Here is an 18,353-nt window from a genome sequence, read left to right on the forward strand (position 1 = left end):
TTGGCATCTCATTACCTAGATGTCTTTCATCGACATACCAACTATTCATGAAATAGGAAACTTTAAGTTATACAATGTAAACTACTAACAAAAATTAAGGTTACTAGGTGTTCGTGGTGGTTTTGTTTTTGCGGTGTTTTTTAAGTGACCTCTTATGGTGAGATTGTAACACCATAAATATGTGTTTTGTATTTTTACTGTACAACAGAATTATTCCAATCCCAAACTTCAAACACTGCGAAAACCACCCTTGTATAGCAAGATACATGTAAAACCACCACGAAAATACAGGTACAAGTACTTAAAATCCCATCTACATGTATGCTAGACTGAACTAGTTACTCCCCAGCACAATTTCATGTTTATGACGATATTTTGATCCCCATGCAATTTTAAAGCCTCGTCATCTGCTGTAGTTGTAATCCGTGGATATTTAGCACACCTGGACACTGCTGAAATCAATTTCCCAATCGTCTTTCTACTGCGGTATACCTAGCAGCAGTAGACTGGTTTAATAGTTCTTGTTAGCAAAAAGATACATGCCTCCTGGCAGCCAAAATATAACGGTGAATTGTGAGGGTATTTACAAAAGTATCAGTCTATAAAATGATTATACATGTAACTTACAGTTGTCATTATTTAGTAAGCAACAATAAAATACACTTTATTCAACATTAAAAAGTAAAAATCTCAGCGTGGCTTCGTTATCAAAGATTTCAGGGGCCCTTACAGTACAGATGTGACAAATAACATCAGAATAAGACACATACACGTAGCGTTACGGAGGGATAGATAGTCCGCTGAGTAGAGAAAATTAGATTTGTGTTGATGCCTCAGGATCTTTGGTACAGACATTGGGAATACTGATGGTGTATTCTCTGGGGTTCTCAAGGGTATAAGAACTGTTGAGAATTCTACTGTATCTAGGAAGGTTTGGTTATGAAAGGTGAAGAAAACAACAAACTGGCATATAAATTATAAGAGTCACACATTATATAGGCCACACCAATTTGATTTATTGGTTCTTGGATTTCTGCAGGAAAACAATGAAGCCACCAAAAAAAGCCAGGACATCTTGTGATAGCTTTATGGATATCCTTCTGGAACAAGAACTTCAGTTTCTTTGACCTCTCAAATTTAGGAGAAAGATTATCATATCAAACAGGATGCAAAAAACAAGGAAGAAGCATTTACATGTAGTGTTCTGATCAGTATATTCTAACGGCAGATACCGAGCCTAGAGCACACCTATTCGACAAGACAGATGACCTCCATTACTTCAGTTTGCCGTTGGGGTTTGGCTATGCATAGTGAGGGCCTCTCATAGCGCCTGTAAACCCTGGGTATTCCTCAATGGTTTGCCTGGCAGAATATTCAGCAGTTTGCCATCTAGAAATACTGTATCTTATACAGTCTAACTAGTAACTAGCAACAGAGCAGGACTTGAATTTTGTCCCCAAACTTTTGTTGTGTATGTTGCTGAATGACAATGATTCAAAATTTTTAGGCTGGAAAGTGAATTTTGAGCATCACAATCATCATGATGATGATGATGAAATGTTCACCAAAGAGGGATTTTATCTGATCTGGTCTTACATGTATGTGATCAAAGAATATTAAGCAGGATGTGGCATTTCCATTGAAACATCTATGCAAACTTGTTTGGAGAAAATGTCAAGGGGTTTTAACTTTTATTCTCTTGAAACTTCATCCTCTATGATTTATTTACCCATCAAAATCACTACTCGTCATCAAAATATACAAAGTTTTTGTTTGTTTCCTCATAGCAAAGCTTTTATGGGCAAAGACAATGAAACTCCCAAACATGAAAACAAAGGATTTGACACTTGAATATAAGATTTGCCTGCTGGGGTAAAAGATTACTGTATTAACATCAGAATGATTACCATAAGAAATAAAGGTAACATTGTTTATGTAAAAAAAAACCCACATATATTAGTCTTAAAGCTTTACATTTTTCAATTAGATCTTTTTTCTCAATATTGTGCTGTGGTAAAAGCATTAATGTTTGGAGTACCAAAAGAAATAACTTAAAAAGGTAACAACAGTTGTTTGTGAAAGAATGTCATACCAGTAACACATAATTAGTTTTATAGCCTTATAATATATAATTACGAGTATATCTTTCAATTATAATCTTTTCTCAATAATTGTGCTGGAGGAAGCTTAGAAAAGGAGCAACAAAATCTTTTTCCTTCAGAATTTGCTAGCGTGTCTTCCCCCCAAAACGTGCCCCACATCAGCATTGATTGAGAAATAGGTCAACGACTCTGGGCGCAGATTTATCAGTCTCGATCACCTGTGTAAGTGGCACCGCAACAGAAAAATGACCAATTTCAATTCTAACTTGCATCATCTGGTAGATTGGGTATGAGAGGGGCCATACTTGTATTGAAGGGCTTGAAATGACTCTTTCTGCATATATACCTGCACTGGTGCAGGTACTAGTAGCATTGAAAACAGAAAAAAAACTCGATCACCTGTGTACTAAGTGGCACCGCAACAGAAAAATGACCAATTTCAATAGACACCACTTGGCAATGCATGATCTGATAGATTGGGAGGGGCCATATTACTTGTATTGAAGGGCTTGAAATACTTATTTCTGCATACCTGCACTGGTGCAGGTAACATTGAAAATAGGAAAAATTTTGATCACCTGTGTAAGTGGCACTGCAACAGAAAAATGACCAATTTCAATTCTAACTTGCATCATCTGGTAGATTGGGTATGGGAGGGGCCATACTTTAAGGGCATGAAATACCGCAAAAATTCTTTCTGCAAACCTGCACCACTCAGAATTCACTCAGAATTTAGGAAAAATCTTGATCACCTGTAAGTGGCACCGCAACAGAGAAATGACCAATTTCAATTCTAAGTAGAAACCACTTGCATGATCTGGTAGATTGGGAGGGGCCATATTACTTGTATTAAATGGCTTGATATACTTTTTTTTGCCCACACCACTCATGATCAGAATTTAGGAAGAATGGATCACGCTAAAAACTGTTCAGAAACCATTGCCGTTATTTGTTTTATGTCTGGTACTTGATAGTGTTGAATGTCCACACGCACCTACATAATATACATGGAAATACAGCTCAGCTCCAATTTTACCTGCACTAACTGGCATTATTATGCAGGTGGTATTTCGAGCACTGTATTGCTATCACGAAGCCTTAAAAATTTGCGATCATCATCATTCTAAAATACAAATGTACCTGGCGGATATCCAACATTATTCATTCAGCTGGCATTTTCAGTGCAGGATTTTGAATGTTGTGAAAACATGATATCACCAGGTCCTGAAGGACACGATAAGTCAAGGTTTTTATCACCCACGCATGTCGGTATTTTCCCCAAAGGGCACAATACAACATACAAGGGCCCTGCACTGTAGCTGACTATATATTCCTACTCCCAACTATTTCTAATGATTAGCTAAAGCATCTTCATTTATGGTTAGAAACATTTATTGAAACATAATCTATTGTACATTGTATATTATGGCCGGGGTAAACATGGGACTTTATCAATATTGAGGAACAGTATTTATCCTTACATGAGGATGTTATTTTCTGCTAGAATATTTTCCCTACAGGAAGGAAAATAAATCTTTCTGCACTTTAAAGTTTTCTTTTTTTTTTGGGTAATGGCTATTTTCTAGTACATTTGTAGCATTAGTCCTAAAAATACACCGTAAAGCACTTTCCAACGTGCCACTTTAAGAGGCTCTTAAGTTGGGCACAGAATTACACTGTTGTCAACACTGTTTTGAAAGGCACCAAAAATTACTGTCATTTTAAGTTTTTCAATGGCAAGTAAAACACTTTCAGGTCCAGTGCTATTAAAGGCATTAGGGACAGGGCATTAAATATCTATGGGGAAAAGAGTTTTCTACAACAATGCATACCAAAGTTTTTTAAGTATGTAGCAGAAAATTAACATCTAGTGCCACTCATCACAAGAAATCAGAGATTTCATTCCTTCTAAGAGTGTTTTAGAATGTATTAGAACTGTAATTGGGGTTATTCGAATTACAACATAATTATGATTGTAAGATGTAACTTACTCAGGTGTGACAACATGGTTTATGTTTCATACCATGATTAAACAGTACACATTCCTGGCGACCCCATTCCACATCCTATCACCCAGAGCATGCCAGGTCACAACCCTGTCAATCAACTGAAACCAAATCTCCACCCACTCACTTCCAATCAATTTCATAATACATTTGTACTAGATACAAACTGCCGATCATCCAAAACTAAGTTATTGTTGGTTCATCCAGGATTTTTATATTGAAGAAACCGCTGCTTTAACACCAGGGTTTGCAGCCTGTGACCAGTGCAATGGCCAAGTGGCTAGTGTTGCATTCAGTAGGTCGTGAATTTGATCCCTGGCCGAGTCATACCAAATACTTTTAAAATGGTACAGACTGCTTTTTCTGCTTAGCACTCAGCATTTGGGAAAGACTATATAATGGCAGTTAAACACACACCACTACCAGTGGACAAGCCCCCTGCTGTTACAGTAGTGACTGCACAATAGTCCTTGTGTGACCCAAGGGCTACAGAAACAGAAATGGGCAATGTCCTATACAAAATAGGTGAGGGAACTTTCACTAACTTTGCAGCCTTTGCAAGGCTGCCTAAATTTTCATAAGAATATAGGAGAGGGGATTCATTCCTCAAGCTTAAACTGACATCTCGCTCATGTAGTCGTCCCTCAGTAAGACATCTGGAACCACGTGGTTCCTGTTTAGCCTGTCACACAACTTTTTTCACCAATGTTTCATGAGAAATCATGACTTACCCACTCTCATAATTCTTCTCTAGTAAAACTCCCGAGGCTCATCCTCACCCTGGTCCCACCTGTCCTCAGTCTCCTGAGCTTCACTAACAGATAAAACAGCGGCAAGGCACTTCAGCCTTGTTACCTCTGTGTGTACCGTCAATACTGTCTTACCTTCAACCCAGACCAGGGTCTTCCCACATGCTTCCTTCACACCTAAGTCTTCCATGCACCTTCTTAAAGAACTTTTATGTATGCATGCATGCATACCAACCCTCTACTGAGTCTACACCTCGGCTGTAACGTTATAGTGACCTTTTGACCACAGTCCCATCTTTTCTCATACACTTTCAAGCCAAGGATGTCCATAAATAAATTCTTGGCCCCATACAGCTACCTAGCCAACACCTTTGGCAGAAGATTGACCTTAAAGCTTTAAAGGCATCTTAAGGTGTTACCGTAAATCGTGAAAGTTTTGCAATGGTTTTATTTTCCCTGTGACATCTCAACTGCAATGTACTACAGAATTGTTTCAACTGTGAATTTCAAACACTGTGAAAACATAAAATAAAACCACAGCAAAAGTTTCCTGATTTACAGTATTATGCCTTAGTTACTCCTACCTACATACCTTAGTCCTTGATGTTCCAAATACATGGAAATTCCCAGGAGAAGCAAAGATGGGGGAAGCAAGCCTGAGGGCACCTGCTTATGTCAACCATGCCCCCTATCAACCTAGATGAGAACTGCACCCGTTCATGCGTAACCCTCAGGATGTCACTGTGGTTTCATTCTCCATTTGGCAATGGCTGTTTAAGTCAGTTAATCTGAGAAACTTACTTTTGACAATAATTTTGACAATAATTCTCAAACCAAGATAAAGGTTGGCATTATCTGATCATGGTGAAGTGTTTCTTCTTTTCCCTGTCTAAAAAAACAAACTAAATTTCAGCCATAACTGCATTGGATAGATCACAGTGACATCCCTGTTCCCTGCTAAGCCAATGGAGATGAGCATGTCAGCACAACATACTGCGAAACCTGAATTTTCATGGTTTTTGTTGGATGTTTGGTCAAAGTTGCATCAGAACTTTGCCCATTGCAGATACCTTTTCCGACACAACTATAGTTTGAGAACTATAGACAGAATGTCATCCCTAAATAGGCAAGCACTAGCCTGATACCAGACCTATTATAGCTCCCGATCTCCTACATCTGGAGCTCGGGAGCTATACTAGGTAACCAGGCTAGGCAAACACAATGTTCTGATGAAATGTCATGCCTGATAAATTAGGAGTGTTGCCCAGGTGCAGTACATTCTTTTTTTTTTTTTTTTTTTTTTTTATTCCAACATGTAATCACCAGACGTGGTGACGACACACTCAAGTTTTTTCAACTTCTATTAATGCCGCCACCAACACAGGGGACAAATACATGACAGGACAATACTCATTTACACCTGAGCTGAGTGAGGAAAGTCGTGTAAAGTGCCTTTCCCAAGGGCACAAGATCGGTGGCATGTCAGGACTCGAACCCGGGACTCTAAGTTCCGAGTCGCGCACTCTGCCGCTACACCACACGACCCCACAACGAGTACATTCTACCAACATGCTACAGAGACACATGTACGCTTGTATGTTGAGACCAGCACCTTTTGGGCACAGGAATGCCTCGTCTCTGTCCAGGTCTGGGGATGCCGCTCTTGGCCTGCGGAGACTGTCGTGTGGGGATGCCGGTGCCTCGCGGGATGCCGGAACCGGACTGACGCAGCTGGAATAATCGGGAACGTTTTAGTAACATCAGGAAATAAGTAAAACTCTGAGGGAATAATGTAAGGGGAGAGATAGAACTGTGTAGCTAAGATTTTACCGGAAAATACAGAAATAGATGTCAATCTTTGGTATGTAAAACTTATATGTAATGTGGTTGTTTGATAATCTCCAAGCAGATTGTTTGGTGGCTGCAAAGACAGAAATAAATTGGCCAGGCTGTATCGATTGCCCAGACAAGTGGTCAAAATGGTAACTGTGTGGCCAATTTGAATCTGCCTTTTCAGCCACCAAACAATGTGCTTGGAGATTAGTAGTTTGAAAAAGTTTACTGTTACTACTCTGCATGTACATGTACTCTCCAAGCAGAATTTAGGCTTTCCTTACATCGTTGGCTTTTCTTTGGGTATCTTGGCCAGAAAAGCAGACAAAGCACCTAAGAAAGCTGAAAAAATTGAAAACTGACATAACTTCTGTTTGGAGAGTACACTATGTTTGAATTATTCCTTACATTGCCAGATACAAAGAGAAACTTTGAGAATAAAAGATGCTTTGTGACTTTCAAATAACAGTCTAAATCACAGAATGAGTTAGAGGTGTATGGCCACAAGCTCTTGGGTAGGAGGCCCAAGCAAGAGATTGTGTAACACAGGATAGCTCTCGTCTTATACGCTGAAATATGGTGTAACTTGAACTGAACTTTAACCAGCTTTGTGTGTTTTGTGTATGCCACATGTGTACATCACACGACTAGTCTATCCCTACTCACCATGTATGACAGAGGTGCATAGGATCTCATGAGCAACTACATGGAACCAAAACGTAACCAGGGAGAGAGAAAATCGACAGGCTAAGAAAAGGCTTAAACTAATGTACATGAAGACAGCTTAACATGGCATGAGTGTGTGAAAAAAAGCGGATGTCATGATCAGTGCATGGCTAGTGGAATTATGGCTGATGTAAAAAAAGGGAAGACAAAAATGAAATGCACTTGTGATTTAACTTAATTTTCAGTTCTGATTCTACTAAAACCTATTCAGATAATAACTAGACATAATTCAGTATCTTTCTAAACTCAAAGTGCTTAGGGCTAGGATACAGTCGTCTTACATAACTAGTACTGTACCTCTAAAATTTGTGACACATGTATAGTTTTAATGAATCACAAATGACTGAATTGGTACTGAAACAATGCATACCATGTTTACAAATGTTTGAAGTTGTCAATTGAAGTGAATACATCATAAAAGAGGACTTATATCTCAAAGGACTTACTATACACAAGCAAATGCAAAGCTTAGACAGCTACACTACTAGTACTAAAACAGAATTATCTAGTACATAGAATTTTGTCTAACACAGTGGTGACTGCACAAAGACTGAAAGGCATATTGCTAGTAACCAGATTGACAAATTCTTGCAATTGCAATTGCAAACTGTTTAGACACACAAATATGGAGCAGGCTGGTATGGACACAAGTATTGCAACCCAATGACATACTGTACTGCATATGAAGTCTATGATTTCTGCAAAAAAAATGTGTCCAAAATCCAAGCCAGATTCAGAAACTCTGAATACTTAGAATGATGGCTTAATCATGAATTTATTGTGCCCAACGTCACTATAATGCAGAAGCTACATGTATTAAGGAGACACAAGTGCAAGAGAAGCAGATCAAATGGAAGTATGATGACTACATGAAAGGTTTGCATGGAATTGGCAACACGGCACAGAAAATAAAAAGCTGCAAGAGGGAAGCTTCCAACTGTGTTGTGCAAAAAAAAAAACACATACAAGCCATGTGTTGCAGTGTTTTCTGGTCTTGTATACACCCTACCTGTGGTTGTCTGAGTCCACTCTGGCTAACTGCTGGGTTGCCCGTGGAGGTCGGGGTCCTCAGCTTGGACTCCTGGTTCTGGCTGGACCGGATGGGGCTCGACTGCTGGTTAGTAGTTGTGGATTTGGTGAGGTTGGGCATACTGCGTCTTAGTGGCTGTTTCTCTGCAGAGATGGCGGAATTATTTTCTTTTTTACTTTACAAATTTTAGTGAAGTTTGCGAGATAAGAAACTAGGAGTATTTTCTGATAGTATTTTTGGATATTTTGTGGTAGTTTCTGATGCTATTTAATTGTTAAAGATAATAATATTACAAGAAAGGTATCATTTGCAAAGCAAATGCATAATGTTTACCTTCGCATATGGTCTGCTCTGTTAATTCTTATTCAAACACATTCAAATATAAGGTCAGACAGGAGTCTAAATCCCTCCTGCTATAAAATTGCAACATGATGTACATGTAACCCAACACAGTGACTTCTGGTTCAGGTCATTAACCTTATTGGTTTGGAGAAGAAGAGGAAACAGAGCAAAAACAATATTTTTTTCTTCGGTAAACATAACAATATATCTGAGTGTGCAAAAAGCCCACACATAATTCAAGCTTACATCTGAATCATTTTTGCAATACACGTAGTAAGAAGATAAAAGCAAGCATTATTTGTCATAAAAAAAATGCTTGCTTTTTGCTTGTATCTAAAAACATGTTTTAATTATAGGTTTTTATAAGCTTGCTTGGATCACTCAGTAGTAATATTTGAGTTTAGGTATGTAAAAGACTGGGAAGAAAAACAACATCTTCTCAAAAAGTCAAATAACATCTTTTACAAGTACACTATCAACTTCACCATTATCATTCAAGCAGAAACATTCAAGTGTACTGTGTTTTGCAGTGAGTACACAAAGTAACAGTACATGGACCATAACTGCCAAGTTCAGGCATTTCCACACCAAAGCATTTACACAAAAGAACAAGTACTACACTATTGAAAATGGTCTTTGCAAAGTGTACTCAAGATCTATAAAGATTTTAACAGTTGCAAGAATTTTAACAAAAGAAGTCACTTCAAAGCCCTTCAAAATTTCAAGAGGCTGCACAATTGAGCAATTCTGACTGTCAATCACAATTAGCAGTTCAACAAATGGGAGAAGAGCAATTGGCAAGCTACCAAAGTTGTAGGGTGGGACTTGTGAAGTAAGACATTAAGATACCTGATTGTATCCTAACTTGTGGTTAGGGTTGTGTACAGAATCTAAAGGTTCTGGGTTCGAACCCTTGCAGGCCCCAGCGTTGTGTCCTTGGGAAAGGCACTTCATAAGGCCTACTTCTCCACTTGACTCATGTGAAAATGAGTACCTAGCTTTGGTTGAGGACGTCCTCTCAGATGGGCAATCCACACCCGAAGCACGTTAAACAAACAAACAAACAAACAAACAAACATCCTCACCTCTGCCCTCCCCGTTGACAGGAGTACTGTGCAGGCTGCTGTTGCTGCCACTCAGGTTACTACTGCCACTTCTACTGTCTTCTATAGGGGACAGAATGGAAAAACACATGAGTCTTGGAGTCCAAGGGTAGTGCTACAATTGTAATTTCAACCCAGATGCCTCTGAATGTTTCTAACAGTCAAGAAAGCTTACATCCATATGAGGACCTCCTAACCACAGTAAAGAAACTGAAGAGGTACATGTATGGCCACTTGTCAGTCATACGGACCAGCCAAAACTATCATGCAAAGAACAGTACAGGGAGAAAGAAATATGGGTAGGCTTCAGAAAAAATGGAGGATAACATCAGAGAATGGACCAGAGATAAAATTCCAAGTGAATCCACAGGATAGAGGCAAATGGAAGGCTGCCATCAAACCTCAGCATCAGTGTGCAAGCACGTCTAATCGCCATTGTCATTAAACATTAAACTGGAAAGTGAGTGAGTATGTATGAATCTAGGTGACTTTCTTCTCACAAACAGCATAATATCATAATCTACTAGTAAGTGACTTTCTCCTCACCATTACTATAATACTGTGATCTATAAAGTAACGCCTCACCATTAGTATAATATTGTTTCCTCTGTATTTTTGGTGACTGGTTTCTGGGGGAGTCTGCGAGGTGGCGTTGGGGAGACTGGGAGCGGGAAGAGCTGCGGGAGTCGCGCGGTGAGTAGTACAGGTTCCGTGGAGATTCGTACTCATCCTCGGGAAACGGATCACCGTCATCGTACTGTAGAGTGTCCGGTCTTTGTCTGGGAGCTGAGGAAAAAACATCCATGTATTTAGAGAGATGTGTTTAGATTTTCAAAGACAAATCAAACTCTACTACTGGATGAATCACGGAGATTACTTCCGGACGTTTCTCCGTAATAATCTATTCAGGAGTAGAGTTTGATTTGTCTTTGAATATTGTTTACCTGTATGTCTAACCATCATCAACTTGATGTACTTCAATACATTCAGACAGAAACTGAAGTGGTTTGGCCAGATGTTACAGTCATCAAGACTAACCAAAGCTAATATTAAATCTTTCTCCCAACCATGTGCTGCCAACCTACTCTGTCAGTACATACACACAAACCCAAAGCTCAGTCACTAAACTAGAAATGTGTGATTTCCCCATGTCCTTTACTTGAATATGCTAATTCCACTTACATGATAGTCTTCTTGGAGATAGTTCTTGGCGTAAACCTGAAGAAAAAAGACAAGCCAAGAAGTGGGAATTAGAGCTCTGCACATACTAAACAGACTGGGGAGAATTGAGTAATGAAATACATAGGTAAAATTTGTCTATTTTCTATGTACTTTCTGCAATATATGGTTGTCAGAACATGAAAATACATATAGGTCCATTTGTGATTAAAATACCAGGGTTTGTATACAAGAACAGCACTACAAAACTTGCAGTTAGTTTCCCAGCAAATAAAAGCCCTGCAAGTGAAGCCATCATGTAATAGAAATTCCCCATGTTTGGAGCATATTTTAAGTATCTGAAACAGCATACAAACCCTGGTTCTTGAAATAATTCTACCCACTCAAACATGTACAGATACATGGAGAACAAGTACATCCATCAACAATGGCAGGGTTATATTAAACAGATGCATTAAAGTAAGCTGTCCAGGCTGCATGTGGTACAAGTCAAGTTCATGCAAAGTAGGGAAAAAACGTGAATCAAACAGACTAAAGTCTCCTGATCAACTGACAATGAAGCAACACAGGTTAACAAGTCAGGTCACATATACATGTACATGTACAGTTCATTTCAAACAGTGACAAGAGTTGGGCAAAACCAAGTCTCTGCAGTGTTCTCAGATTTCAAGGAATGACTATAAAGAAAAACATAGAGCTTTTTCCCATCCTTTTCTTTATATCTAAAGTTGGAAGGCCTATAATTTCAACAAGAAATTCAAGATTTCAGAATCAGACTTCTGGGAAGTATTTTCGGTGGCCTTCAAGCTCACAGATCTCCAGGAAGTGTTTTGGGAACAGTGGAGGGGATTATCATCATTGTATGATGTACTTAATCAGGTATTGCGCCACTTCTAGAAGGTGCATCCTCACCCTACCAATCAACTGTCAAAATCACCTCCCACCCACCACAAAACCATCTGAGTCTGAGAACAAAGCCTTCGACTTGGTACTGCCCATGTTACAGTGAGGTGTCTGACACCACAGATGATGTGAGGTGCACAACAATGTCGTTAGTGGTTTGCATCAGGCCTGTTCTGCTGTTCATGAGCATGCTTTGTGCTCTATAGTACATGTATATCACATGTCAGGCTGTTGTCACCATGCTGTTATAAGTAAGGCCTGTACAACAGTAGTGAGTGTCAAGCATGAGCACGGACTGGCAGCCACAGATGTCCCAATACATTCGCCCGATCGACACGCGTACGCACGCTCGCTTACTTTCTTCCTGAAGCCGTGCCACCAGTTTCACGTCGTCCACGTGCAGAAGGCTGCCGCTGTTGTCTGAACTCGGCGTCTTGTACCCCTCTCCCGTCTCAGACGTGCGCCGTTCCCGGGAGGAAGCGGTCCCCCTCGGGATGTCCGATGCGGGGCTGCGGCAGCCTTCCGGGTCCCCGCTCTTCAGGGCGTGAGCCATGGGGTAGTGCAGGCTGAGCCCGAAGCTACGCGGCGGCTTCAGACCACTTCTGCGTTGTTTCGACGTCATGGGGTACATGTCAGACTTCGAGCTGCGGGCGTCTTCTGGTTTGCTCGAGCGTGCAGCCTTCATGCTTTTGCGGTCCAAGCTCCCTGGTAAGTGTTTCGGGGTGTTCTGGGTGCTCAGCCACTTGGCCAGGTGGCTGTGTTCTGGAAGCGCCTGGAATTTCGTTGCTTCTTCCTGCTGGGATCCGCCGTCGTAGCCGTTGGACTCGAGGAATCGCTTCTGCAGGAGGTTCTGGGTGAGCAGAGGCTTGTCCGTGGAGCCTGATCCCTTCCTTCGCGGTGTCGACATCCGTGGCAGCGAGTGGTAGCTGCGATCGTCACGCGAGAAACCGAGGCTGCCGTCATCCGACGATCCGGCACACTCTTGTGGACTGTCTACTCTTCTTACATGCTGCTCTGTGGATACTTGAGTCCTTGGAGATGGTAGAGATCGTTGACTGGCACCGAGTGCTGACTTCCTTAGCTGGGATTGCATTGCCTTGCTGGCTGGCAGGTTTCTTGTGGGAGTAGCCTTGTCGCTGCTGCCTTTCTGCTTGGCTGTGTTCATCTTCTGGGAGTTGCTAGTCTTGTGTCCAAGCTTTGTGCCTCCTTCTGATGACTCTTTCGCTCCTGCGATCAAGCTCAGATCTGCCTCATCCAGTTCCACTCCCTGGTCAAGCAGTTGCTTAAGCTTCAAGTAACTCTCCGGCAGCTTGCTTGTGTCTGGAGGAGCGAAGTCAGCATCTTGGGGAACTGGTTTCTTGTCTTTAAGAACGGGTGTGTTGTTGTCGTCTTCCCGAGGGCTCCGTGCGAGAAACCTCTCGGGCACGGCTTGTACCGAGTCATCAAGGTTTGCTAACTCTTCCGGAGTGGGTACATGGTCTCCTGAGAAGAACTTATTCCTTGGTTTCGGCGCTTGTTTAGCTGAAGTTTCTGCTACATCTTGGCGGCCATCCTCCTGTGCATGACCAGATTTTGCTTCTTGTATCATAGTATTTGGCACTTCTAGTTCTACTACACTATCTTTAACTTGAGGAGTGACCTCTGACACGTTCGGTTCTTGGTCTCCGTCTTGGAATGCCCTGGCAACCTTCTCGGCTACTTTGTACGCGGTGCTGTCTTCTTGCATTTCTGCTTTCTTAGCTTCAGTGTCTTGCTTGTTATGCTGGCCTGTGACCTCCTGGCCTATGACCTCCACAAACTTCGACCCTTTTTCCTTTCGATCAGCTTGTGTCTTCTCATTTATCTTCCTGCTAATCTCGTAACTTTTGCTGTCAGCTTCTTTGTACTTACCTTCTGCTTTCAGCATATTCTCAATCATTTCTGTAGCCCTGGCTACCTCAAGTGTCAACTCTGACATGTCATCTTGCTCTGTAGCCCTCCTCTGAGCTTCTTCAACCTCTTCTGCCTTTTGTTTCACTCCCCATTCCAAATTATCGTCTTCAAAAAGGCGTTTCCTCACCAGGTCATGCTTAAGGTTTGGCACTTGCTCGTTAACAAATTCACCGGTTTCCAGCTTGCTCATTTCTTCCATTTCTTTCTCCATCTGGGCATTACTTTCTATCATTTGCTTGCTTACTTTATCAGTGCTGTCAAGCTCCCTACATGCAGTACCGGTATTCTTCTCTAGGCGGCTCTTCTCTTCAGTGATAGCTGCATTTAGACCCATTTTCGGCTCAGTAGTAGAACTCTTCGGGCCTGCAACTTTGCTAGATACGATAGGCTTCGGCTTGAAAAGCTCTACGCCGACGACGGGCTTCGCGCCTTCGCCGGCGTAGGGTCTAAACTTGTCCTTCCTCTGAGACTGCAGCTCCTCGAGGATTGGGAACGTTTCGTTGGCGAGAAAATTGCTCTCGAGCACGTCTGGCGCCGATCCGCCCCTCATCTCCACCTGGTGTCCGAACTCGAGGATCGCGCGAGCGGACTTGAGGATTTTGTCCATGTTGGTTTCCCTCCCTCCTTGCCCCTGGTGGGGCGGGACGTTCTCCTTGCTGTTGGAGGACTTGTTTCTCGGCGAGTTTTCGCGCCCGCCCCCGGGCGGGGTTTGCGTCGTAGGCGTGCTAGTCTGGCTCTTTCTCAGAGCTACGGGGAGAGAATACATGTACAACTCCAACATCAACTTTAGATTGAAGCATTAACATCAACGAACCTGGATAAAAGAATCACTCTTCAAATATAAATTCAGTATAGGGTCAGCATTTACAGTACACTTGTTCTAGGATCATAGGTTTTGTAATTTTAAAGAGAAGCCTTGAAGTACTCACAACGATACCTGAAAAGGGGTTTTCAATCAATTAGTATTTATTTTTTTTATTTATTTATTTGGCTTACAAAGAAGCCAGGGTGTCCCAATTAGTAAATCAATTAGTAAAAATGAATATCAAAGTGTAATACATTCAACTTTTTCAATCTTTTTCAATCAATCTTTCTAATGGTGGAGCAGATTTTCAGTTCTACCTGACCACTGTGTTGTGCTGTTGTTTATTTTGTTTGTTTGTTTGTTTGTTGACTTACTTTCCTCCTGAATCCTGGCCATGACCTGTACATCTGTCGTGTCCTGGAGTTTGTAGCTGTTATTTGTGTGTATTTCTTTGTTTGTTGACTTATATCTCATGATGTAGACATGCTGGCCTCACGAAATTTGGATGGTATGTACCTCTTGTGTTTGGGTAGAAGTGGTGTGAGCTTCAGCTTTGTTGACTTACTTTCCTCCTGAATTCTGTATGTCGGTCATGTCCTGGAGTTTGAAGCTGTTATTACCTTTGCCGAGAAGGAACTTCCACTTTTTATATCTCATGATCCAGACATGCTAGGGTCACGAAATTTGGATAGTAGGTAGCTGTTGTGTTTGGGAAGAACTCAATGACTGTGGTGTGAGTTTGGGCGCCCTAGCGGCTTGCTTTGTTGACTTACTTTCCTCCTGAATCCTGGCCATGACCTGTACGTCGGTCATGTCCTGGAGTTTGTTGCTGTTATTTGCTTTTATATCTCATGATGTAGACATGCTAGGGAAATGAAATTTGGATGGTAGGTAGCTGTTGTGTTGGGGAAGAAGTGGTGTGAGTTTGGGCGCCCTAGCGGCTTGCTTTGTTGACTTACTTTCCTCCTGAATCCTGGCCATGACCTGTACGTCGGTCATGTCCTGGAGTTTGTAGCTGTCCTCGTCTTCGTCGTCTGCGTCGTCGCTCTCCTTACGTCTCAGGAACGACTCGTCCAGAGGAGTGCTGCCGAAGGGAGGGTGGGGATGGGTAAGGAATAAATTCAGTTACTATCTGTGTTGGCAGAATCCATAGTTGTAATGTTTAAGCTTTGTTCCAACTGTCTCAGTTACTGGAAAGTGTGAAATGTTCGTGGTGGTTTTGTTTTCATGATGATCACTTCATTGAAACAAACTGTCATTTTCTATTAATTTTTAAATGTTCGTGGTTCTTTTGTCCTTGTGGAACATCATTGGAACAAACTGTTGGTTACTGTTTATTTTGAAATGTTTGCAGAGGTTTCTTTGTTTGTTCTGGGTTCGAATGCCTTGCATGACATTGGAAGGCACTTCATAACCTACTAGTATTTCCTGAATTGACTCGTGACAATGAGTACTGTACACAGCCTCATTTAGTGACATCCTCTTGGACAGGGCGTAAAGCTGGAGCCCCCGTGTTTCAGGAGAGCCACACCTCCAGCAAGATCCCACTGCACTTATTGAAGAGTAGGGGACCTTTCTGGTGTGAGTGATTCCGTTCAATCTTAGTACAGTCTTTTTCAGCTTGTACTTACTGTAGAAAACTGTTGTGTTTACTGGTTGTGCATATAACAAACAAACAAACCCACCTGGGTGTGAGGGTTCCTGACCTGGAGGGGGAGCTGGCAGACGACCATTTCGAAGCTGATGGTGACAGGAGGAGGAACATGGAACTCTCAGTTAGCATACATGTATCTGTAGTGCATGTACAAGTATATCTTAGAACAAATAGTACACAAATTGCGTAACACAATACCTTGGGTCCTTAGGCTAAACAAAATTGCACTTTTGCCTAGGATATATACTAAATAATACTATACAAATGTATACCAGGCAGGGTTAGATATCAGTATCAGTATCAGTTTTATTTAAAATTGACTGGCATGTCATATATATACAATGAGTGACATATGACATGAAGTATGTCAAATTTTCTAAACAGTAAGTCTAAATGCTAATAGTCTTGATAATGAAAATTGCACTGTCAGTCAGCGTTTTTTGTATTATCAGGCAATACTTTTTTGCATGGCAGTACTCACCAGTAATAGTACGTATATCTCTCAGCTGCTGCTTGATCTGAGGTATGGTGGGGCTAGGGGGCCTTGCCTCGTCAATGGGACTTAAACTAGCTACTGTGTCATTTGAGTTTCTCGATACATTTGGACTATAAACATACCCTGGAAGAAAGACAACGATAATAAAATGATGGAGGAAAATTTGTATAGTTACCTGAAGTGTCCGTAGGTGGATGTGGCAAGGCAGAAGTGAGGGAAGAAAAGAAAGGACGTGAAAAAAGAAAGGAATAAGTAAAAAACTGTTTGAGTTTTCACAGAAAAGAAAAGCACAGAAAATGAAAAAGCACAACTTTTGCTACATGTATGAAATTCAAAGCATAGATTTTTTTGCATTTTCACACATTAAACACACACAGATAAAAATTAACAAAAACAGTCAATGCTTTAAGTGTTTCACTGACTTAGAAAGTAAAATGCTATAAAATTCACACCATAAAAGACAGAAAAGTTAGGATTAAACAAAGATGCAATGTCAACGTCTGAATTTACATGTTATGACATTCTGATTGAAATTCTCATGAATGCATGTTTGGTTATTGAGTCATGGCCAATGTCACAAACAAAATATTGGAGCAAGACAGCAAAAAATCAAATTTGAAAGGCGGAGGTTTCTAGTTATTTTAAATGATGATTTGGGTGGGACATGTTTTTGATACATGTAAATTCCAGCTGTCTTGTTCCATATCTTATCTTCTTACAATAGCCTAACTGGTCACACCTCCTTTCCACTATGGCTGCAACCTCTGGGTGACCAACGATTTGACAGAATTTCACAGATAAAGAACAAATTTTTGTGTGTTTTACGCAAGGAATTTGTTGCTCAAGCAACTGGATACATTTTGAAAACTGTCAGGCATTTCAAGTACCTTCCACTACTTTTTGTATCTGTATTTTCGTGTTTTGTTCTTGCATCATATACCAATTATGAAATCAAGTTCGTCTTATAAAATCTACTTTTGACACCCAGCAATCGATGTCTAGTGGAAAAGGGAGCTTAACATCATAGGAATCAATCAGTTCTTCTGATCTGGAATAAAAGTCAAGAGAGCACACAACTCTTATAAAATCACCCACAGCACTTAGGCTGACTAGTTGTGTTACCTCTGGAACATTCGTCTAGTTTCAATAAGAGACTCTGTCTTGTGGAGTCGACTTCAGGGCTGGACTTTTCGAAGTCCTGCCGGACCCACTTGTAGGGGCTGGTGTTCTTGTGGGTGGGGGTGGCGGAGCGGGCGGGCGAGACATATAACCTGCAGAGGAAACAAGTCAAGTCAGTTAATATGCATCTACTACCTAGTAAGTACTGGAGGATGACATGTAACCAAACGTTGGTCTAAGTTCAATAAGAAACTGTCTTGTGTAGGGGCTGGTGTTCTTGTGGGTGTGGGTGGGGGTGGGGGAGCGGGCGGGCGAGACATATAACCTGGGGGGTGGGGAGAAAGTTTGTCAAGGTCAGTCAATGTCAATCTGCA

At 41.2% G+C, this 18,353-nt stretch overlaps 1 protein-coding gene across 2 annotated transcripts in view; it reads right to left on the reverse strand.

Annotated features, from left to right (window-relative positions):
* The window catches only part of LOC109466487, a 34,020-nt gene that overhangs the window by 1,333 nt on the left and 14,334 nt on the right, over positions 1 to 18,353 (reverse strand). Inside the window, exons 2-11 of one of the 2 annotated variants that reach the window (XM_019764208.1) lie at positions 17,983 to 18,131; positions 16,846 to 16,983; positions 16,396 to 16,450; positions 15,670 to 15,794; positions 12,331 to 14,652; positions 11,074 to 11,109; positions 10,477 to 10,677; positions 9,874 to 9,954; positions 8,426 to 8,589; positions 6,470 to 6,588 (exon numbers count right to left, since the gene is read on the reverse strand). In XM_019764208.1, the coding sequence (XP_019619767.1) occupies positions 6,470 to 6,588; positions 8,426 to 8,589; positions 9,874 to 9,954; positions 10,477 to 10,677; positions 11,074 to 11,109; positions 12,331 to 14,652; positions 15,670 to 15,794; positions 16,396 to 16,450; positions 16,846 to 16,983; positions 17,983 to 18,131 (3,390 nt within the window). The remainder of the gene's footprint in view (positions 1 to 6,469; positions 6,589 to 8,425; positions 8,590 to 9,873; positions 9,955 to 10,476; positions 10,678 to 11,073; positions 11,110 to 12,330; positions 14,653 to 15,669; positions 15,795 to 16,395; positions 16,451 to 16,845; positions 16,984 to 17,982; positions 18,132 to 18,353) is intronic. The other variant, XM_019764209.1, reaches the window with a different exon arrangement.

This window comes from Branchiostoma belcheri, unplaced genomic scaffold (assembly GCF_001625305.1).
Source record: "Branchiostoma belcheri isolate BF01 breed outbred unplaced genomic scaffold, Haploidv18h27 scaffold168, whole genome shotgun sequence".
NCBI classification, from domain to species: domain Eukaryota; kingdom Metazoa; phylum Chordata; class Leptocardii; order Amphioxiformes; family Branchiostomatidae; genus Branchiostoma; species Branchiostoma belcheri.